Source organism: Anomaloglossus baeobatrachus, chromosome 4 (genome assembly GCF_048569485.1).
Source record: "Anomaloglossus baeobatrachus isolate aAnoBae1 chromosome 4, aAnoBae1.hap1, whole genome shotgun sequence".
Classification (NCBI taxonomy): domain Eukaryota; kingdom Metazoa; phylum Chordata; class Amphibia; order Anura; family Aromobatidae; genus Anomaloglossus; species Anomaloglossus baeobatrachus.
Genome location: NC_134356.1, coordinates 548,173,333 through 548,188,808, shown reverse-complemented (window position 1 = coordinate 548,188,808; position 15,476 = coordinate 548,173,333). Strand labels below are relative to the sequence as shown.

The 15,476-nt window shown below is 48.8% G+C and overlaps 1 protein-coding gene across 3 annotated transcripts in view; it reads right to left on the bottom strand.

Annotated features, from left to right (window-relative positions):
- The window catches only part of CHD2 (chromodomain helicase DNA binding protein 2), a 239,130-nt gene that overhangs the window by 173,047 nt on the left and 50,607 nt on the right, over positions 1-15,476 (bottom strand). For all 3 annotated transcript variants that reach the window (XM_075345973.1, XM_075345975.1, XM_075345974.1), the window contains exon 4: positions 14,934-15,020. In XM_075345973.1, coding sequence (XP_075202088.1) covers positions 14,934-15,020 — 87 coding nt within the window. The remainder of the gene's footprint in view (positions 1-14,933; positions 15,021-15,476) is intronic.

Here is a 15,476-nt window from a genome sequence, read left to right as displayed (position 1 = left end):
GTGAGAGAGCGCAGATCACGGGGGAGACAGGTGAGCAGAGCGCAGATCACGGGGGTGAGAGGTGGAGGGAGAGTGGACAGCAGATCACGGGGGTGACAGGGGAGGGAGCACAGATCACGGGGGTGACAGGGGAGGGAGCACAGATCACGGGGGTGACAGGGGAGGGAGCGCACATCACGGCGGTGACAGGGGAGGGAGCGCACATCACGGGGGTGACAGGGGAGGGAGCGCACATCACGGGGGTGACAGGGGAGGGAGCGCACATCACGGCGGTGACAGGGGAGGGAGCGCACATCACGGCGGTGACAGGGGAGGGAGCGCACATCACGGCGGTGACAGGGGAGGGAGCGCACATCACGGCGGTGACAGGGGAGGGAGCGCACATCACGGCGGTGACAGGGGAGGGAGCGCACATCACGGCGGTGACAGGGGAGGGAGCGCACATCACGGCGGTGACAGGGGAGGGAGCGCACATCACGGCGGTGACAGGGGAGGGAGCGCACATCACGGCGGTGACAGTGGAGGGAGCGCACATCACGGCGGTGACAGTGGAGGGAGCGCACATCACGGCGGTGACAGGGGAGGGAGCGCACAACACGGCGGTGACAGTGGAGGGAGCGCACAACCCAGGCTGTGACAGGGGAGGGAGCGCACATCACGGCGGTGACAGGGGAGGGAGCGCACATCACGGCGGTGACAGGGGAGGGGGCGGGTAGCTGACCACGGGGGTGAGAGGTGGGGGGAGCGTGCAGCACATCACGTAGGGGAGGGGGCAAGCAGCACATCACGGAGGGGAGGGGGGAGCAGCACATCACGGAGGGGAGGGGGCGGGCACCGATCACGAGGGGGAGGGGCCGGGCAGCAGATCGGAGGGAGCGGTGGCACTATGACAGATGGAGGAGGACAGGGTGCACGATCCCTGTCCTCCTCCATCTGTCATAGTGCCACCGCTCCCTCCGATCTGCTGCACGGAGGTGAGGGGCAGGGCAGCAGATTGGGGGGAGCGGTGGCACTGTGGCAGATGGAGGGCGTCGGCGGCAGCGGATCGGGAGGTGTGGGGGTGAGGGTGCGGGCAGGAGATTGGGGAGACAGGTGGCAGATCGCGGAGGGCAGCGGCGGAGGATCGGGACGCTTTTTGTACAGTGCAATGGCAGCGCCGCAACTTCTGGGTCCCATGCTCCGGTCTCATAACAGCATGGGACCGGAGCTTGTCGCCCTGCCATTGCACTGTGTACACTCACTGTGCTCAGTGTGCTGGCGTGCTGCAGGGACAAGTGAACTAGCTGATGGGAGCGGTCACCGGCAACAGGTCCACTGTGATTGGAGAAATCGGTCACAAGGCCGATCTCTCCAATCAGAGCATTGGAGCTGGGGGAGGGTGATCCAGTGAGGTCACCCAGCTCCAGCCAATGGCCAGTGCTACAGCTGCACTGGCCAGGGCTGGATTTCAATGTTTCAGTCATTTTAAATGGCTGGAACATTACAGTGGCTGTGATTGGTTGAGCGGCGTTCGTCAGCCAATCACAGCCTCCGTAGGTCCGGGGAGGAGGCACCACCCCTCCTAAGGTCAGGAACAGGTCCCCTCCTCCCCGAATCTGCGGTTTTTGTTAACATATTGCAGTCACCGGAGGCTCCGGTGCCGCGATTCCGCCATGACGGAAAGATCCGTCCTTGGTCGTTAAGGCCCAGGGCACAAGGACGGATCTTTCCGTCCATGGTCGTAAAGGGGTTAATTAAGAAAGAAATCCCCTTCCCATTTTATGCTGTCAGCAATAGCACCAGATGGTAGAGAAATGTCACAAGACCTGAGAGAAAAAAATAATTTCTTTCCAAAAGAAAGGTGAAGGCTGTAAGATGATCAGCAAAGTTTTAAATCAGTCAGAATACTGGAGTGAAAATGATACAAAAATTTATCAAAAGATGGAAATGCACCATGTCACAGAGACATCCAAGCTGATAACAGGAGAGTCTTCTGGTAAGAACGGTTGAAGAAAATAAACATGCAAATTCGTTAGTTAGCAAATGAAGTAGGGGTGAATGTGATGTGTGGCACGATATGGCGTAAACTGCAGGGGAATGGCATGGTGTTGCCCATGAAAGAAGCCTCTAATAAAGCCCATGCACAAAAAAAAAAAAAAAAAAGCTTGCCTACAGTTTGCAAGGGCCCATGTTGAAAAATATGAACTGCACAGCATGCAGCCCGCAAAATGGTTTGTTGTGGCCCGCAGAGCTGTCGTGGAGATGCTAGCTCCCTTCCATCCTTCTTCCAACATTCTGATGTATTCGTGCCTTTCAGATGTGAATACATTTGAATACTTGGCTAATAGAACTGGGGCAGAGGGGCGCCTGTCAGCCCTGCCCTGATGTGCAGCGGCGTGATGAGGACAGCACGCTGCTGACCTCAATTCACAGCTGCCGCCGCCACCGCAGAGGCACACTTCGGACAACTGTAAGCACTCTGTCGAGGAGCTGAAGTTTTAAAGTGCTATTATTTTAGATGGGGAGCTGTGGTAGCTGGGGGTTGTGCTACTATGAGGACACATAATGGGGAGATTTGGGACATTATGGGGTATTTAAGGGGGATTGTGAAAGGGGGCATAGTATAGAGAGAGGCAGTGGGATGGGATACACTCATGGGCTGATGGTGGTTCTGATCTTGAACATGCGTACAATCCATAATTCAATTTACGTTAGCGTGTGGTCACACTGATATTTTTTTTTTTTTTTTTAGGAGCAGAAAGTTTTAAATCCTTCACAAATACTCTACACATGGTTCTGGTGATGTATTCATGTAAGTAACTCTTTAAAATGTTTGCGGTCCTTAGGATTGGTTCATTACGGCAATGTGACTAACGGACCAAAAATGTTGTGCACCTCTGCAAGATAACTGTTTTTGGAACCGATGGCTTTAAAACTGTACAGCCCTGTAGAGTTGAGGAGTAGAAAGTGCTGTCGGAAAAAGAGAATTTTGTTTACTTACCGTAAATTCTTTTTTCTTATAGTTCCGACATGGGAGACCCAGACCATGGGTGTATAGCTTCTGCCTCCGGAGGACACACAAAGTACTACACTAAAAGTGTAGCTCCTCCCTCCGAGCATATACACTCCCCGGATGACAAATCCAACCAGTTTAGTGCAAAAGCTGAAGGAGGACATCCACCCATAAGTAGAGATAGAGTAAAACCCGGAATAACCGGAACCTCTGTCTACAACAACAGCCGGTGAAAACACACGGAACAAGAAAGCTGCCAACAGGCAACAGGGAGGGTGCTGGGTCTCCCATGTCGGAACTATAAGAAAAAGAATTTACGGTAAGTAAACAAAATTCTCTTTTTCTTCATCGTTCCTTATGGGAGACCCAGACCATGGGACGTCTCAAAGCAGTCCATGGGTGGGAAATAAACAGAAACTGAGAAGTAGGCAAAACCTAACTTCACAAATGGGCGACAGCCGTCCGAAGGATGCGTCTGCCCAAGCTCGCATCTGCCGAAGCATGAGCATGCACCTCGTAGTGCTTCGAAAGGTTGTGCAGACTAGACCAAGTGGCAAACACCACAGAAAGAACACTTGGGAAGGTGCATAACCTAAATATATTCTTTTATTTCAATTATTCCAATCATAAAATTCCATATACAAACTGCACATATGTATACAACTGGGTCCAGTTCGTGATCACACTGGACTGGCTCCTATACCGCATTAGTAGGTTTCAATTGCTGCATAAACTGTTTATGGCTTATAATAAGCCTCCACTAAATTTCTATTACTTTTTCCTTAATATATAATAACTCTCTCTCAGCAGTTGAATGTTCTAATAAGTTTATGCAGATTATAGTGGAGAAAAATGTTACCATACTAGAAAAAATTGATCAGGACATTAATGAATTACAGAAAAAAATGGAACAACAAGTAGAGGAGGATAATTTAAAAAAAATTTTTGTGGAATTAGACAAAGATATCGAAAAATGGGAGGGAGACATTAGTCAAAGTAAAGGGAAGAAATTCCACAGAGATATTGCAGATTTTGAGGCCAATAAGATATTTAAATGGCAGATTAAAAAACAAAATGATGCTCATCAGGGAATTCAGTGGCAGCAGGCAACATCTACCTCAATGACCTCAGTGAGTGAAGGTGAGACATCATCAGTGGATAGTGAACCATGGGAGGGACGATATCTCCGAAGTAGGAACGATGGAAAGACGGTTAATCAACCAAAAATTTACCACCATCAGGGCTTTCAGAGGGATGATCGCCTAAAGGTAATTAACCTCTCTTCTCATGTTTTAACAAATACACAACTGAAAGTATTGGAGAGGGGGTTATCATTTGCACCGTCCAATACTATGGATAAATTTACAATTATAAAAGATGTTCATCTCTTTGCGAGAAAACTCATATTTAAACGTTTTTTCCATCGCTCTGCTTCAGGAGAACTCCCATATACAAAAGCGGAACAAGAGGCACTATCCATCTTGACGTCCCTGGCTGAAGAAGGTGAGTCTAATGAGAACAATGAGGAGATAAACACCTTGGATGTATCCCTTCCTACTGTGACAACAGAGTTAGGAGCTACACCTTTGCCAATTCATTTAAATCCAAAATCTAAACGATTCCCCCCTTTAAGTACATGCCCAGCTATAGATATTTTTGTAAAGATGGTTACAAATGATATAGAAAAAATGCATAGAAAACCGCAGGGGCCATTCAATCTAACATTGTTAGAAAGAAAGGCATTACAGGAAATGAAAGCATGGTCCGACGTTTCGTTTAAACCAGCGGATAAAGGGGGGAATTTAGTAATTTGGCCTAACTCCCTCTATGAGGCACAAGCATATAAAATCTTGCACAATAACAATTGTTACAGAAAATTGAGATATAATCCATTAAGTGAGTTCCGGGAGGAGCTAACTGAAATTTTGGGAAAGGCGGTAGAACAAGGGATCATCACCAAAAAGTTGAAGGAGGGCATTCTGAGACCTTGTCCGAGAATGCCCACTTTCTACTTGGTGCCTAAACTTCACAAGGATTCAAAAGACCCTCCAGGGAGACCCATAGTCTCGGGAAACGGAGGTCTTAATGAACCAATTTGCGACTTCATTGAGTTTTATTTGAAGACACTGGTAGAGGCCCTTCCATCACATATCAAAGATACCACCGCAGCCCTACAAAGCCTGGATAACCTCAATATAGGAGAAACATCACTGATGGTCACAGCTGACGTGGAGGCTCTTTATTCGTCCATTAGACACCAGGACGGATTGGAGGCTAGTTCCTTTTTTCTGCACTCCAGCAATTTGGATCCAGAATTGATACGGTTAATTCTGGATCTATTGAATTTTATACTAACACATAATTGCTTTCTCTTCCATGATGAGACCTTTATTCAGATACAGGGAACAGCAATGGGGGCCTCTTGTGCCCCCTCGTATGCAAATCTTTTTTTAGGGCTTTGGGAACGGAACATCTTCCAGGTGGACCCGGTGGAGTCGATGTGTCTGGTCCAAAATTGGATCAGATACATCGATGACATCTGGTTCATCTGGGAGGGGGATGAAAGAGGCCTCCAGATGTTCATGGATAATTTAAATCAAAACAACAAGAACATAAAACTTACATATAAATATGGCAGGGAAGTTGAATTCCTTGACATAAAAATAAAAGCCACAACAGAAGGAGATCTGATAACGGATCTGTTTCGGAAAGAGACAGCAACGAATATGCTATTACATGCAACATCTTGTCATCCACAATCCACAATCAAGGGAATTCCTGTTTCACAATTCTTGAGAACTAAGCGCATCTGCACAGTTGAGGAAGATTTTCATAAGCAGGCTAAGATCCTAAAAAATCGCTTCATACACAGAGGATACAGCAGGCGATGTATCAAAAAAGGATACAGTAGAGCTAGAAAAACAACAAGAGAGGCCCTTCTATACCCAGGTCCTAAGGAGGTGCAGAAACAACCAGTAAGGCTAATTACAACCTTTCATAATCAATGGGGACAGTTCCGATCTATTTTAAAAAGACACTGGAATATTTTGCAATCAGACCCCATTTTGAAAAAATGCATCCCAGACAACCCGAAAGTAACAGCTAGAAGGACTAAAAATCTCAAGGATTTATTGGTTCACAGTCATTACCAAAAAATTGGAAACAACCCTTTGCATTTGACACCAGGTTTCTTTCCTTGTGGTTTATGCAAGGGGTGTAGGAATATGGATAAATCCTTCTCGTTCAAGGGAAATAAGGACTCTAAAATCTTTGATATTAGACTACACCTTACCTGTACCTCGAAAAATGTAATCTATCATGCAGAATGTCCCTGTGGACTTAAATACATAGGCCTCACCACACGAGATCTGAAAATAAGGGTGAGGGAGCATATCAGAGATATTGAGAAAGCGAAGACAGCTAAGGAAGGTGAATATCTTAAATCAATCCCCAGACACTTCCAAAAAATGCATCAATGCAATCCAACAGGGTTGAGAGTCAAAGCCATTGATCAAATTAATCTGGGACCAAGGGGGGGCGATGTTAGCAAATCCTTGGCACGGTTGGAAAGCCAATGGATTTTCAGGTTAGGTACGGTCACGCCCCAGGGACTGAATGAACACTTTGGCTTCAACTCTTTTTTGGAGTGATCCGGTATCACTAAGGGTTCTTGTAGGAACCCCTTTTGATTTTAGATTTAGTACAGAAGGTTTTAGAACAGGTTTTAATAGTAGACATAGGTTAGCTTCACACACATACGTAGAACACTGGACTTTTTATGCGGTATTGCTGATAGAAGTATACTGGGGTAGACAGTCTATCAGAGGAATTGGGAAGGGATATGGTGTCTTATATAGGTAATAATTGATTGCTTGTCTATTCTAGAACTGGATTAATTATGATGTATTCATAATTGTTGGGACCCGCACCCCAGGCGGAGAAGGCGTTGACAACCATGGACCATCCTGGAGAAATTGGAGAATAAGAAGAACAGGGAGAGAGAAAAAAAGAAAAAAAGAAAAAAATAAGAAAAGAAAGAAAAAAAGAATAAATGGGATTCAAGGGAAGAAATTGGTAGTCCCTGCCTAGATATAACTAAAAAGGACACTTTTTACAGAATGTAATGATTCTTTTCTCCTTGTTCTTTTAAAAACTGATTTAGATTGGCGGGTTGTTGGATGTTATTATAGGCCCTGACAATTGGGGGTACTAAGCTAACAGAGAGGTGGTGAGGTTAAAGGGTGGTGGATATTTAAATATTTAAAGATGGAATTCATGTAAATGGTGGGAGTAGCTAATAATCCCTGTAAAAATAATATAAAAACGAAAAAGGAGAAAAATAAGAATAAAATATAGCATAAGGAATTGTGGGGGTATTAGTTTATATAGACATTTATAGGGATAGAGAAATCTAACGTATTCAGGAGTGGGCACCCCTTACCCTAAATAAACCCCCCCCCCTCCTCCCCCATCACTGCCATCCAGCATATCTGACTCCAATTCCCCGGCATTATTGAGTATTGTTGCAAACATTGATACTGTTGTCACTATAATATTAATATTATTACTATGTACATTGACCACTAAATCATTAATAATTATGATTAGACATCAGGGCATCCTTGCCATACTAAATTCCCGACTCCATTCCCCCGGTAGTATAAAGTAGTATTATTATCGATAGTATTAAATTAATCTGGAGAATACTGGGGTTATAATTATGATTTGACTTGGGATAATATTAAATTAGGAATTCCATTCCCCTGGCACCACTGAGCTTTATCACTGTGTGTAATTAGAATGGTAAGTCCGCCCTGATTGCGTGGCCGCTCCTGCTGGTCGGGGCGCCGATCCTGTCAGTACGGCAAACTTGGCACGCATGCGCGTGTTCGGTCTCCATGGCAGCGATACCGTGGTGACTGACACGCAAAATGCGCTCCAAATGCCGGAAATCCGGATCGGCACATAGTCCCGGAAGTAGGCGGGGCTACGCGTCACAAAGGGAAACCCCATTGACGTCACTACACAGGTGACGACGATAATCTACTCACAGCACCCGCATAAAATAGCCCATCTCACGGCATACCAGGCACACGTCCCCTGATGAACTAGGGAAACGCGCGTCGGGACCGAGGACGGCACAACCGCTAGTAACACTATACAGGTCAGTTTCAGCTGCGCTCCACTTTTCACCACTATCGCTATATACAGTGATCGGATTAAGGTAGTAATCCCCAGATGCATTGTGCGGCCGCAGGCTCTGGGTAATGCACTTACAGAGAACTGGTTAGAAGGGAGAGAGTTATTATATATTAAGGAAAAAGTAATAGAAATTTAGTGGAGGCTTATTATAAGCCATAAACAGTTTATGCAGCAATTGAAACCTACTAATGCGGTATAGGAGCCAGTCCAGTGTGATCACGAACTGGACCCAGTTGTATACATATGTGCAGTTTGTATATGGAATTTTATGATTGGAATAATTGAAATAAAAGAATATATTTAGGTTATGCACCTTCCCAAGTGTTCTTTCTGTGGTGTTTGCAGTTATTAGGTGTTATTCCTACGTAATGTTGGTTCTAGAGTTGGACAAATGATGCAATTTAGACCAAGTGGCAGCCTGACAGACCTGCTGAGCCGTAGCCCAAGAGGCACCGACAGCTCTGGTCGAGTGCGCCTTAATCCCCGGCGGGGAAGGCACCTGAGAACATTGGTAGGCATCGGATATGGCTGACCTAATCCAACGAGCTAGGGTCGGTTTAGAAGCCGAGAGACCCTTGCGCTGACCTGTGGTCAGCACAAAAAAAGGGGTGCACCGCCTAAGAACAGCGGTGCGTGACACATAGATCCGGAGCGTCCGCACCAAATCTAAAGCATGCAACGCTTTCTCAAAGTGATGCACAGGGGCCGAACAAAGGGAAGACAATGAAATGTCCTGGTTAAGGTGGAAAGGAGACACCACCTTAGGGAGAAGGCCCGGAGTCGGACGGAGAACCACCTTGTCTTGGTGAAAGACCAAAAAGGGTGACTCCGAAGAGAGCACAGTCAAATCAGAGACTCTCCTGAGAGAAATTATGGCCACCAGAAAGACCACTTTCTGTGAAGGACGAAACAACGAAACATCCCTAAGAGGCTCAAAGGGGGGTTTCTGTAAGGCCGTGAGGACCAGATTAAGGTCTCAGGGATCCAGAGGCCGCCGGTAAGGCGGAATGATGTGAGATGCGCCCTGTATAAAGGTGCGCATCTAGGGCCAGCCGTGCGAAACGCCGCTGGAACAACGCTGACAGAGCCGAGACCTGTCCCTTGAGGGAATTGAGGGACAGTCCTAGCTGCAGACCGGACTGTAGAAAGGACAGGATGGTCGGCAAGGAAAACGGCCAAGGAGCATGGCCGGAAGAACGACACCAGGACAGGAAAATTCTCCAAGTTCTGTGGTAAATCCTGGCCGAGGAAGACTTCCGAGCCTGAGTCATAGTGAAGATGACCTCGGAAGGAATGCCTGAAGCCGTAAGGATCCAGGGCTCAAGAGCCACGCCGTCACTCTGAGAGCCGCAGAATTCTGGCGGAAAACGGACCCTGTGAGGGTCTGGGCGGTCCGGTAGATGCCACGGCACCTCTACGGACAGACGGAGCAGGTCTGGGAACCAAGCTCGCCTGGGCCAGTCTGGAGCAATGATTATGACCCGACGGCCCTCCATTCTGATCTTGCGCAGGACTCTGGGCAAGAGAGCTAGAGGGGGAAACACGTAGGCCAGACGGAACTGGGACCAATCTTGAACCAGCGCGTCCGCTGCCAAGGCCTGAGGATCGTGGGAGCGAGCCACGTAAACCGGGACCTTGTTGTTGTGCCGGGATGCCATTAGATCCACTTCCGGAGTGCCCCACTTGCGGCAGATTGACCGGAACACTGCCGGATGCAGGGCCCACTCGCCGCTGTCTGGCTCCCAGTTTTCTAAGCCTGGGATGTGGACTGCGGATATGGTGGACTTGGAGTCCTCCGTCCACTGAAGGATACGTTGAACTTCCGACATTGCTAGGCGGCTGCGAGTCCCGCCTTGGTGATTGAGGTAGGCAACTGCTGTCGCGTTGTCTGACTGGACACGAATGTGCCTGCCCGCCAACAGGTGGTGAAAAAACTACGAGAGCTAGGAGTACAGCCCTGATTTCCAGCACCTTGATCGAGAGGGCTGATTCGGACGGAGTCCAAGTGCCCTGTGCTCGGTGGTGGAGAAACACTGCTCCCCAGCCGGATAGACTGGCATCCGTGGTGAGAATCACCCAGGACGGGGCCAGAAAGGAGCGTCCCTGGGACAGAGAGAGGGGCCTAAGCCACCACTAAAGAGAGCTCCTGGTCTGTGGCGACAGAGCCACCAGCCTGTGCAAGGAAGAGGTCCGCTTGTCCCAACAGCGGAGAATGTCCAGCTGCAGGGGACGCAGATGGAACTGGCAAAGGGAACCGCTTCCATTGACGCCACCATCTGACCCAGCACCTGCATGAGGTGCCTGATGGAATGACGGTGGAGCCTCAGCAGAGAGCGAACCGCCAGATGAAGGGGCTGTTTGACTAAGGGCAGCTTCACAAGTGCCAGCAGAGTCTCGAATTGCATCCCTAGGTACGCAAGGTCCTAGGTCGGGGTCAGAGTGGACTTGCAAGCGTGGCGAGAGTGAGCGAGACACGCCGCTGAGAGTGAGCGAGACACTCCGCTGACAGTCTGCACTGGATGAAGCCTTGACTAGAAGGTCGTCCAGGTAAGGAATCACTACCAACCCCTGGAGGTGTAGAACCGCAACCACTGCTGCCATGACCTTGTGAGTACACGAGGGGCCGTGGCTAACCCGAAGGGGAGAGCCACGAATTGGAAATGTTCCTCTCCGATTACAAAACGTAGCCAACGCTGGTGTGAAACTGCGATTGGCACAAGCAGAAAGACATCTCTGATGTCGATGGCTGCTAAGAAATCTCCTTGGGTCATTGACTGATCGCAGAGATTCCATGCAAAAATGCCGCACCTGACATGCTTGTTGAGAAGCTTGAGATCCAGGTCGGAAAGCACCGTCCTTTTCGGGGACTAGGAAGAGATTTGAGTAGAAATCTCTGAACCGTTCCCAGTCGGGAACTGGTACAATTACTCCATGCGCCTGCAAGAATGCCACGGCCTGTGAGAAGGCGGCGGCCTTGGGGCAGGGGGGAGTTGACAGAAAAAATCTGTTTGGCGGGCTGGATAGAATTCTATTCTGTAGCCGTGGGAGATGGTAACCCACACCCACTGATCGAAGACGTGTTGAAACCACACGTCGCCCAAGAGGGAGAGCCTGCCACCGACCAAGGACGTTACTGGCGCGGCCAGATAATCAAGAGGAGGCTGCCTTGGTGGCAGCAGCTCCTGCGGACTTCTGAGGACGCGGCTTCATGCGCCAGTTGGATTACGGACCTTGGCTGAGTTAGTGGGCGAGGCCGAGGGTTTAGAGGACGACCAGTTAGAGGAACGAAAGGAACGAAACCTCGACTGGTTCCTGCCCTGGACAGGTTTCCTGGGTTTGTGGCATGGAAGTACTCTTCCTGCCAAAAAACTTCCTTAATAATTTCATCCAGATGTTCACCGAATAGACTGGTCCCAGCAAAAGGGAGCCCAGCAAGGAACTTCTTAAGAAGCATCTGCCTTCCACTCTCGAAGCCACAGGAGCCTGCGGATAGCGAGGGAAGTAGCCGAGGCCACCGCAGTGCGGTGACAGTCTCCAGCATGGCAGACATGGCATAGGATGAAAAGACTAAAGCCTGGAAGTTAAGGCAACCATTTCGGGCATAAAGTCCCTGGTGAGGGAATGCATCTCCTCCAGAGAAGCAGAGATGGCTTTGAGAGCCCGCACTGTTGCAAAAGATGGGGAGCACGAGGCCCCCGCCGCCTCATATATAGATTTGGCCAGAAGGACAACCTGGCGGACAGTGGGATCCTTAGAGAGGTGCCGTCAGCCACTGATACAACTGTCCGGGCTGAAAGTCTAGACACCGGAGGGTCCACCCTTGGTGAATGAGCCCACTCCTTGACCACCACTGGTGGAAGGGGGAAACAGTCATCAGAACCACGCTTTGGGAAGCGTCTGTCAGGACAGGCTCTGGGCTTGGTCACAGTGGCCTGAAAACTGGAGTGGTTAAGGAACACACTCCTTGTTCTCTTAAGGTATACTGATGCCTTTTTGCCAGAGGGGAATGCACCCCTGATACAGGCGGATTGAGGTCCAGTACAAATATAATGGACGCAATCAAATCATTAGCATCTGCGTCACCTTCGGACAGATCCGTCCGAGCCCCTAGTAAAGGCATCCTCCTCGTCCTGCGAGTCGGCTCGTGAATCAGAGCTGCGGGACGAGGAAGGAAAGGGGACCCTGCGACTCCATTTTAGGAGGACGGGGACTGAGACCAGATGAAGAATCCTCTGTGAGCTTTGCTGAGCGAGCCGTAGCAGCAGAAGCGCCCTGAGAAGGGGGCTGATGCATGCTTAGCAGTGTCCGGGACAGCTGTCCCCTGGAGAGAGGGATTCTGCCCAAACCGGGGGATCAGCCACCGGAGCAGCTGGAGGGACCACTGATGAGCTTCCAGGCTGCTATGTTAGAGCAAGCATCACAATGTGGTTATGTGCTCGGTACAGACAGATCTACATGCAGTGCATAATAAGAACAGCCTTGCAGCCTTGCTCTGATGTGAGACATGCTGCAGAAGTGGGGGCTCCTGTCCAGAATGACCCCCAGCAGAGTATATAAACAGAGTATATAAGCAGCTGCACAACCGGAGGTTGTGGTTTGCCAGACCGTTTAACATAGGGACATCTCTGTGCCCTCCAGATCCCCCAGCCCAAGGCCCCCATTTGTCACAATGTGTTATGCAGACATTGAGAACGCCGAGAAAATGGCGCCGGAGCGAGGAGAGGGGGCGGGGCCTACTCTGAGAGCTGGATCCGGAGGACAAATGAGATATACAGGGGAGGGAATCTTTCCTCAGTGAGGAGTGTCCTCCCCTGTGCTGAACAGCCGCTGGGCGGAGCCACACTGTCCCTCTGCATGACTGACATGCAGGGGGAGTGAAACCGAAAGTAGGCCTCAGGCAAAGCCGGGGCCTAGATTTAAACATGCGGCCAGCGTGCAGGCACCATCGGCGCGGTTCTCCAGTGAAAACTGGAGAACCGGCCGGAAATGTTAACACAGTCATAAAACACACTCTCCCCAAAATCTAAAGTACAAGGGACCCCTGGAAAGACCACTTTCTGTGGTAATAACGTCTTAGTACTTAGCTTGTGAGACGCAGGTGCCAGGTCCCTGGGAGGTGAGCGCTCCGTCCGACAGGATCCTGAACAGGGCTGCGGATGGAGACCGGTCTCCTGCAAAGCAGTGAGAACCGTGATGGCTCCCACTTCAAGCCAGAGCCCCAGGGGATGGTGAAGGAGCGCGGCATGTGAAGGCTCCAGCCTTGTAAAATCAACCTTAACAGCACCGCCGACACAGTGGGGTGAGAAGGGACATGCCGGGAGTCCAGATTGGACCCGCTTTTCTTCCAAATCTTTGAAATCAAAAATCAAAAATCAGAGGATGCATGTGTGTGTGTGACCTCCTGAACACAAAGCATTGAACTGGTTGGATTTGTCATCCGGAGAGTGTATATGCTCGGAGGGAGGAGCTACACTTTTAGTGTAGTACTTTGTGTGTCCTCCGGAGGCAGAAGCTATACACCCATGGTCTGGGTCTCCCATAAGGAACGATGAAGAAATGGGGAGCTACATTTCATTGATTAATCCCCAAAAAACCCCCCAAGATTAAAATCCCCTGGTATAAATAGGTTGTGCTGATTGAAGATTTTTTGCTGCAAGACCATGCACTCAGGTTCCTTTATTAATACAACGCGTTTCACCGCTATACTGGTGTCTTTATCAAGCCAAATAAAACCGTCAAGTTTTGTAGTTTTTCTTTACTCGATAGAGAAGCCAATATGGCGATGAAGCACATTGTCTTAATAAAAGAACCTCATTGCATCTTCTCGCAGTAAGAAATCTTGTTCCATCAGCGCATACTTCTTTTGGATTAATCAATGAAATGTAGCTTCCTAATACATTACTGCCGGACCTACAACTTTCATTTGTCAGCGAACCACATCCAATATCGCTGGAAATTCCACTTTGACGTTCCAGTATCTGTCAGTGTTTTACATTAGGATTGTAAGACAAATAAATTCAGGAGAAGGAACATGGGAAAAATCTAATGGAAAGATCTGCACCTCTTCTACCCTTAAAGACAAACAACCAGTTCTTAAGGCCGTTTTACACTCAACGACATCGCTAACGAGATATCGTTGGGGGTCACGGAATTCGTGACGCACAACCGACCTCGTTAGCAACGTTGTTGCGTGTGACACCTACGAGCCACCGCTAACGATCAAAAATACTCACCTAATCGTTGATTGTTGACACGTCGTTCATTTCCCAAATATCGTTGCTGGTGCTGGACGCAGGTTGTTTGTCGCTCCTGAGGCAGCACACATCGCTGTGTGTGACACCCCGGGAACGACGAACAACATACCTGCGTCCTCCGGCAATGAGGTGGGCGTGTCATTAATGCGGCTGCTCTCCGCCCCTCCGCTTCTATTGGCGGGCCGCTGTCTGACGTCGCTGTGACGGCGCACGAACCTCCCCCTTAAAAAAGGGGTTGTTCACCGCCCACAGCGACGTCGCTAGGAAGGTAAGTACGTGTGACGCTTCCTATCGATATTGTTCGCAACGGGCAGCGATTTGCCCGTGACGGGGGGCGGGTGCTTTCGCTAGTGACGTCGCTAGTGATGTCGCTGCATGTAAAGCGCCCTTTAGCCTCTGAGAAAGGAAATCATTTGCTCTCACAGCTGATATGATGGTGGAGAGTAACTCTGCATTTTCTATCTTCTCGTGAAGTCCTTTCTTACCTCTGCCTTAATGTTGAATCTCGAAGGCTCTTGTCGGCTTCTGTTAGATCTTCGTACACCGTAGACATCTGGATACTCTTCCCACATCTAAAAAAAATAATGAGAAATTCTACAAATGACCAGCTTGTTTTTCTACCGCCTAATGACACAAATGGATAAATACGAAAAATCAAGTCTTTCTGAATGTGACCCGATATTCCAGAATTTGTCTTCAACTCAGAACCACATAATACAGTTACTAAAAGGTGAAGTGTTTCTTAAATTATATATTCTTGGCTGTTTTACCCAACATTATAAGTTATCATTTTTCCATGTGACTGTCCAATCCTCCAGAACATAAGCCTTAAATATCTAATGTTGATCTAAAAAAAAGCTTCACTTTATCATAAAGAAGCAGTTCTAGTAACGGTTTGGTCAATCTGTGTCTATGGAAAGCCAACCATGTTTAACAAGCATTTTTCCCACTGGAACCAATGGGAACATGGAGCCAAAACTGAGTCAAAAAGGCGGCCAGACTTTATAAATGCCATTTCATAACCGTCT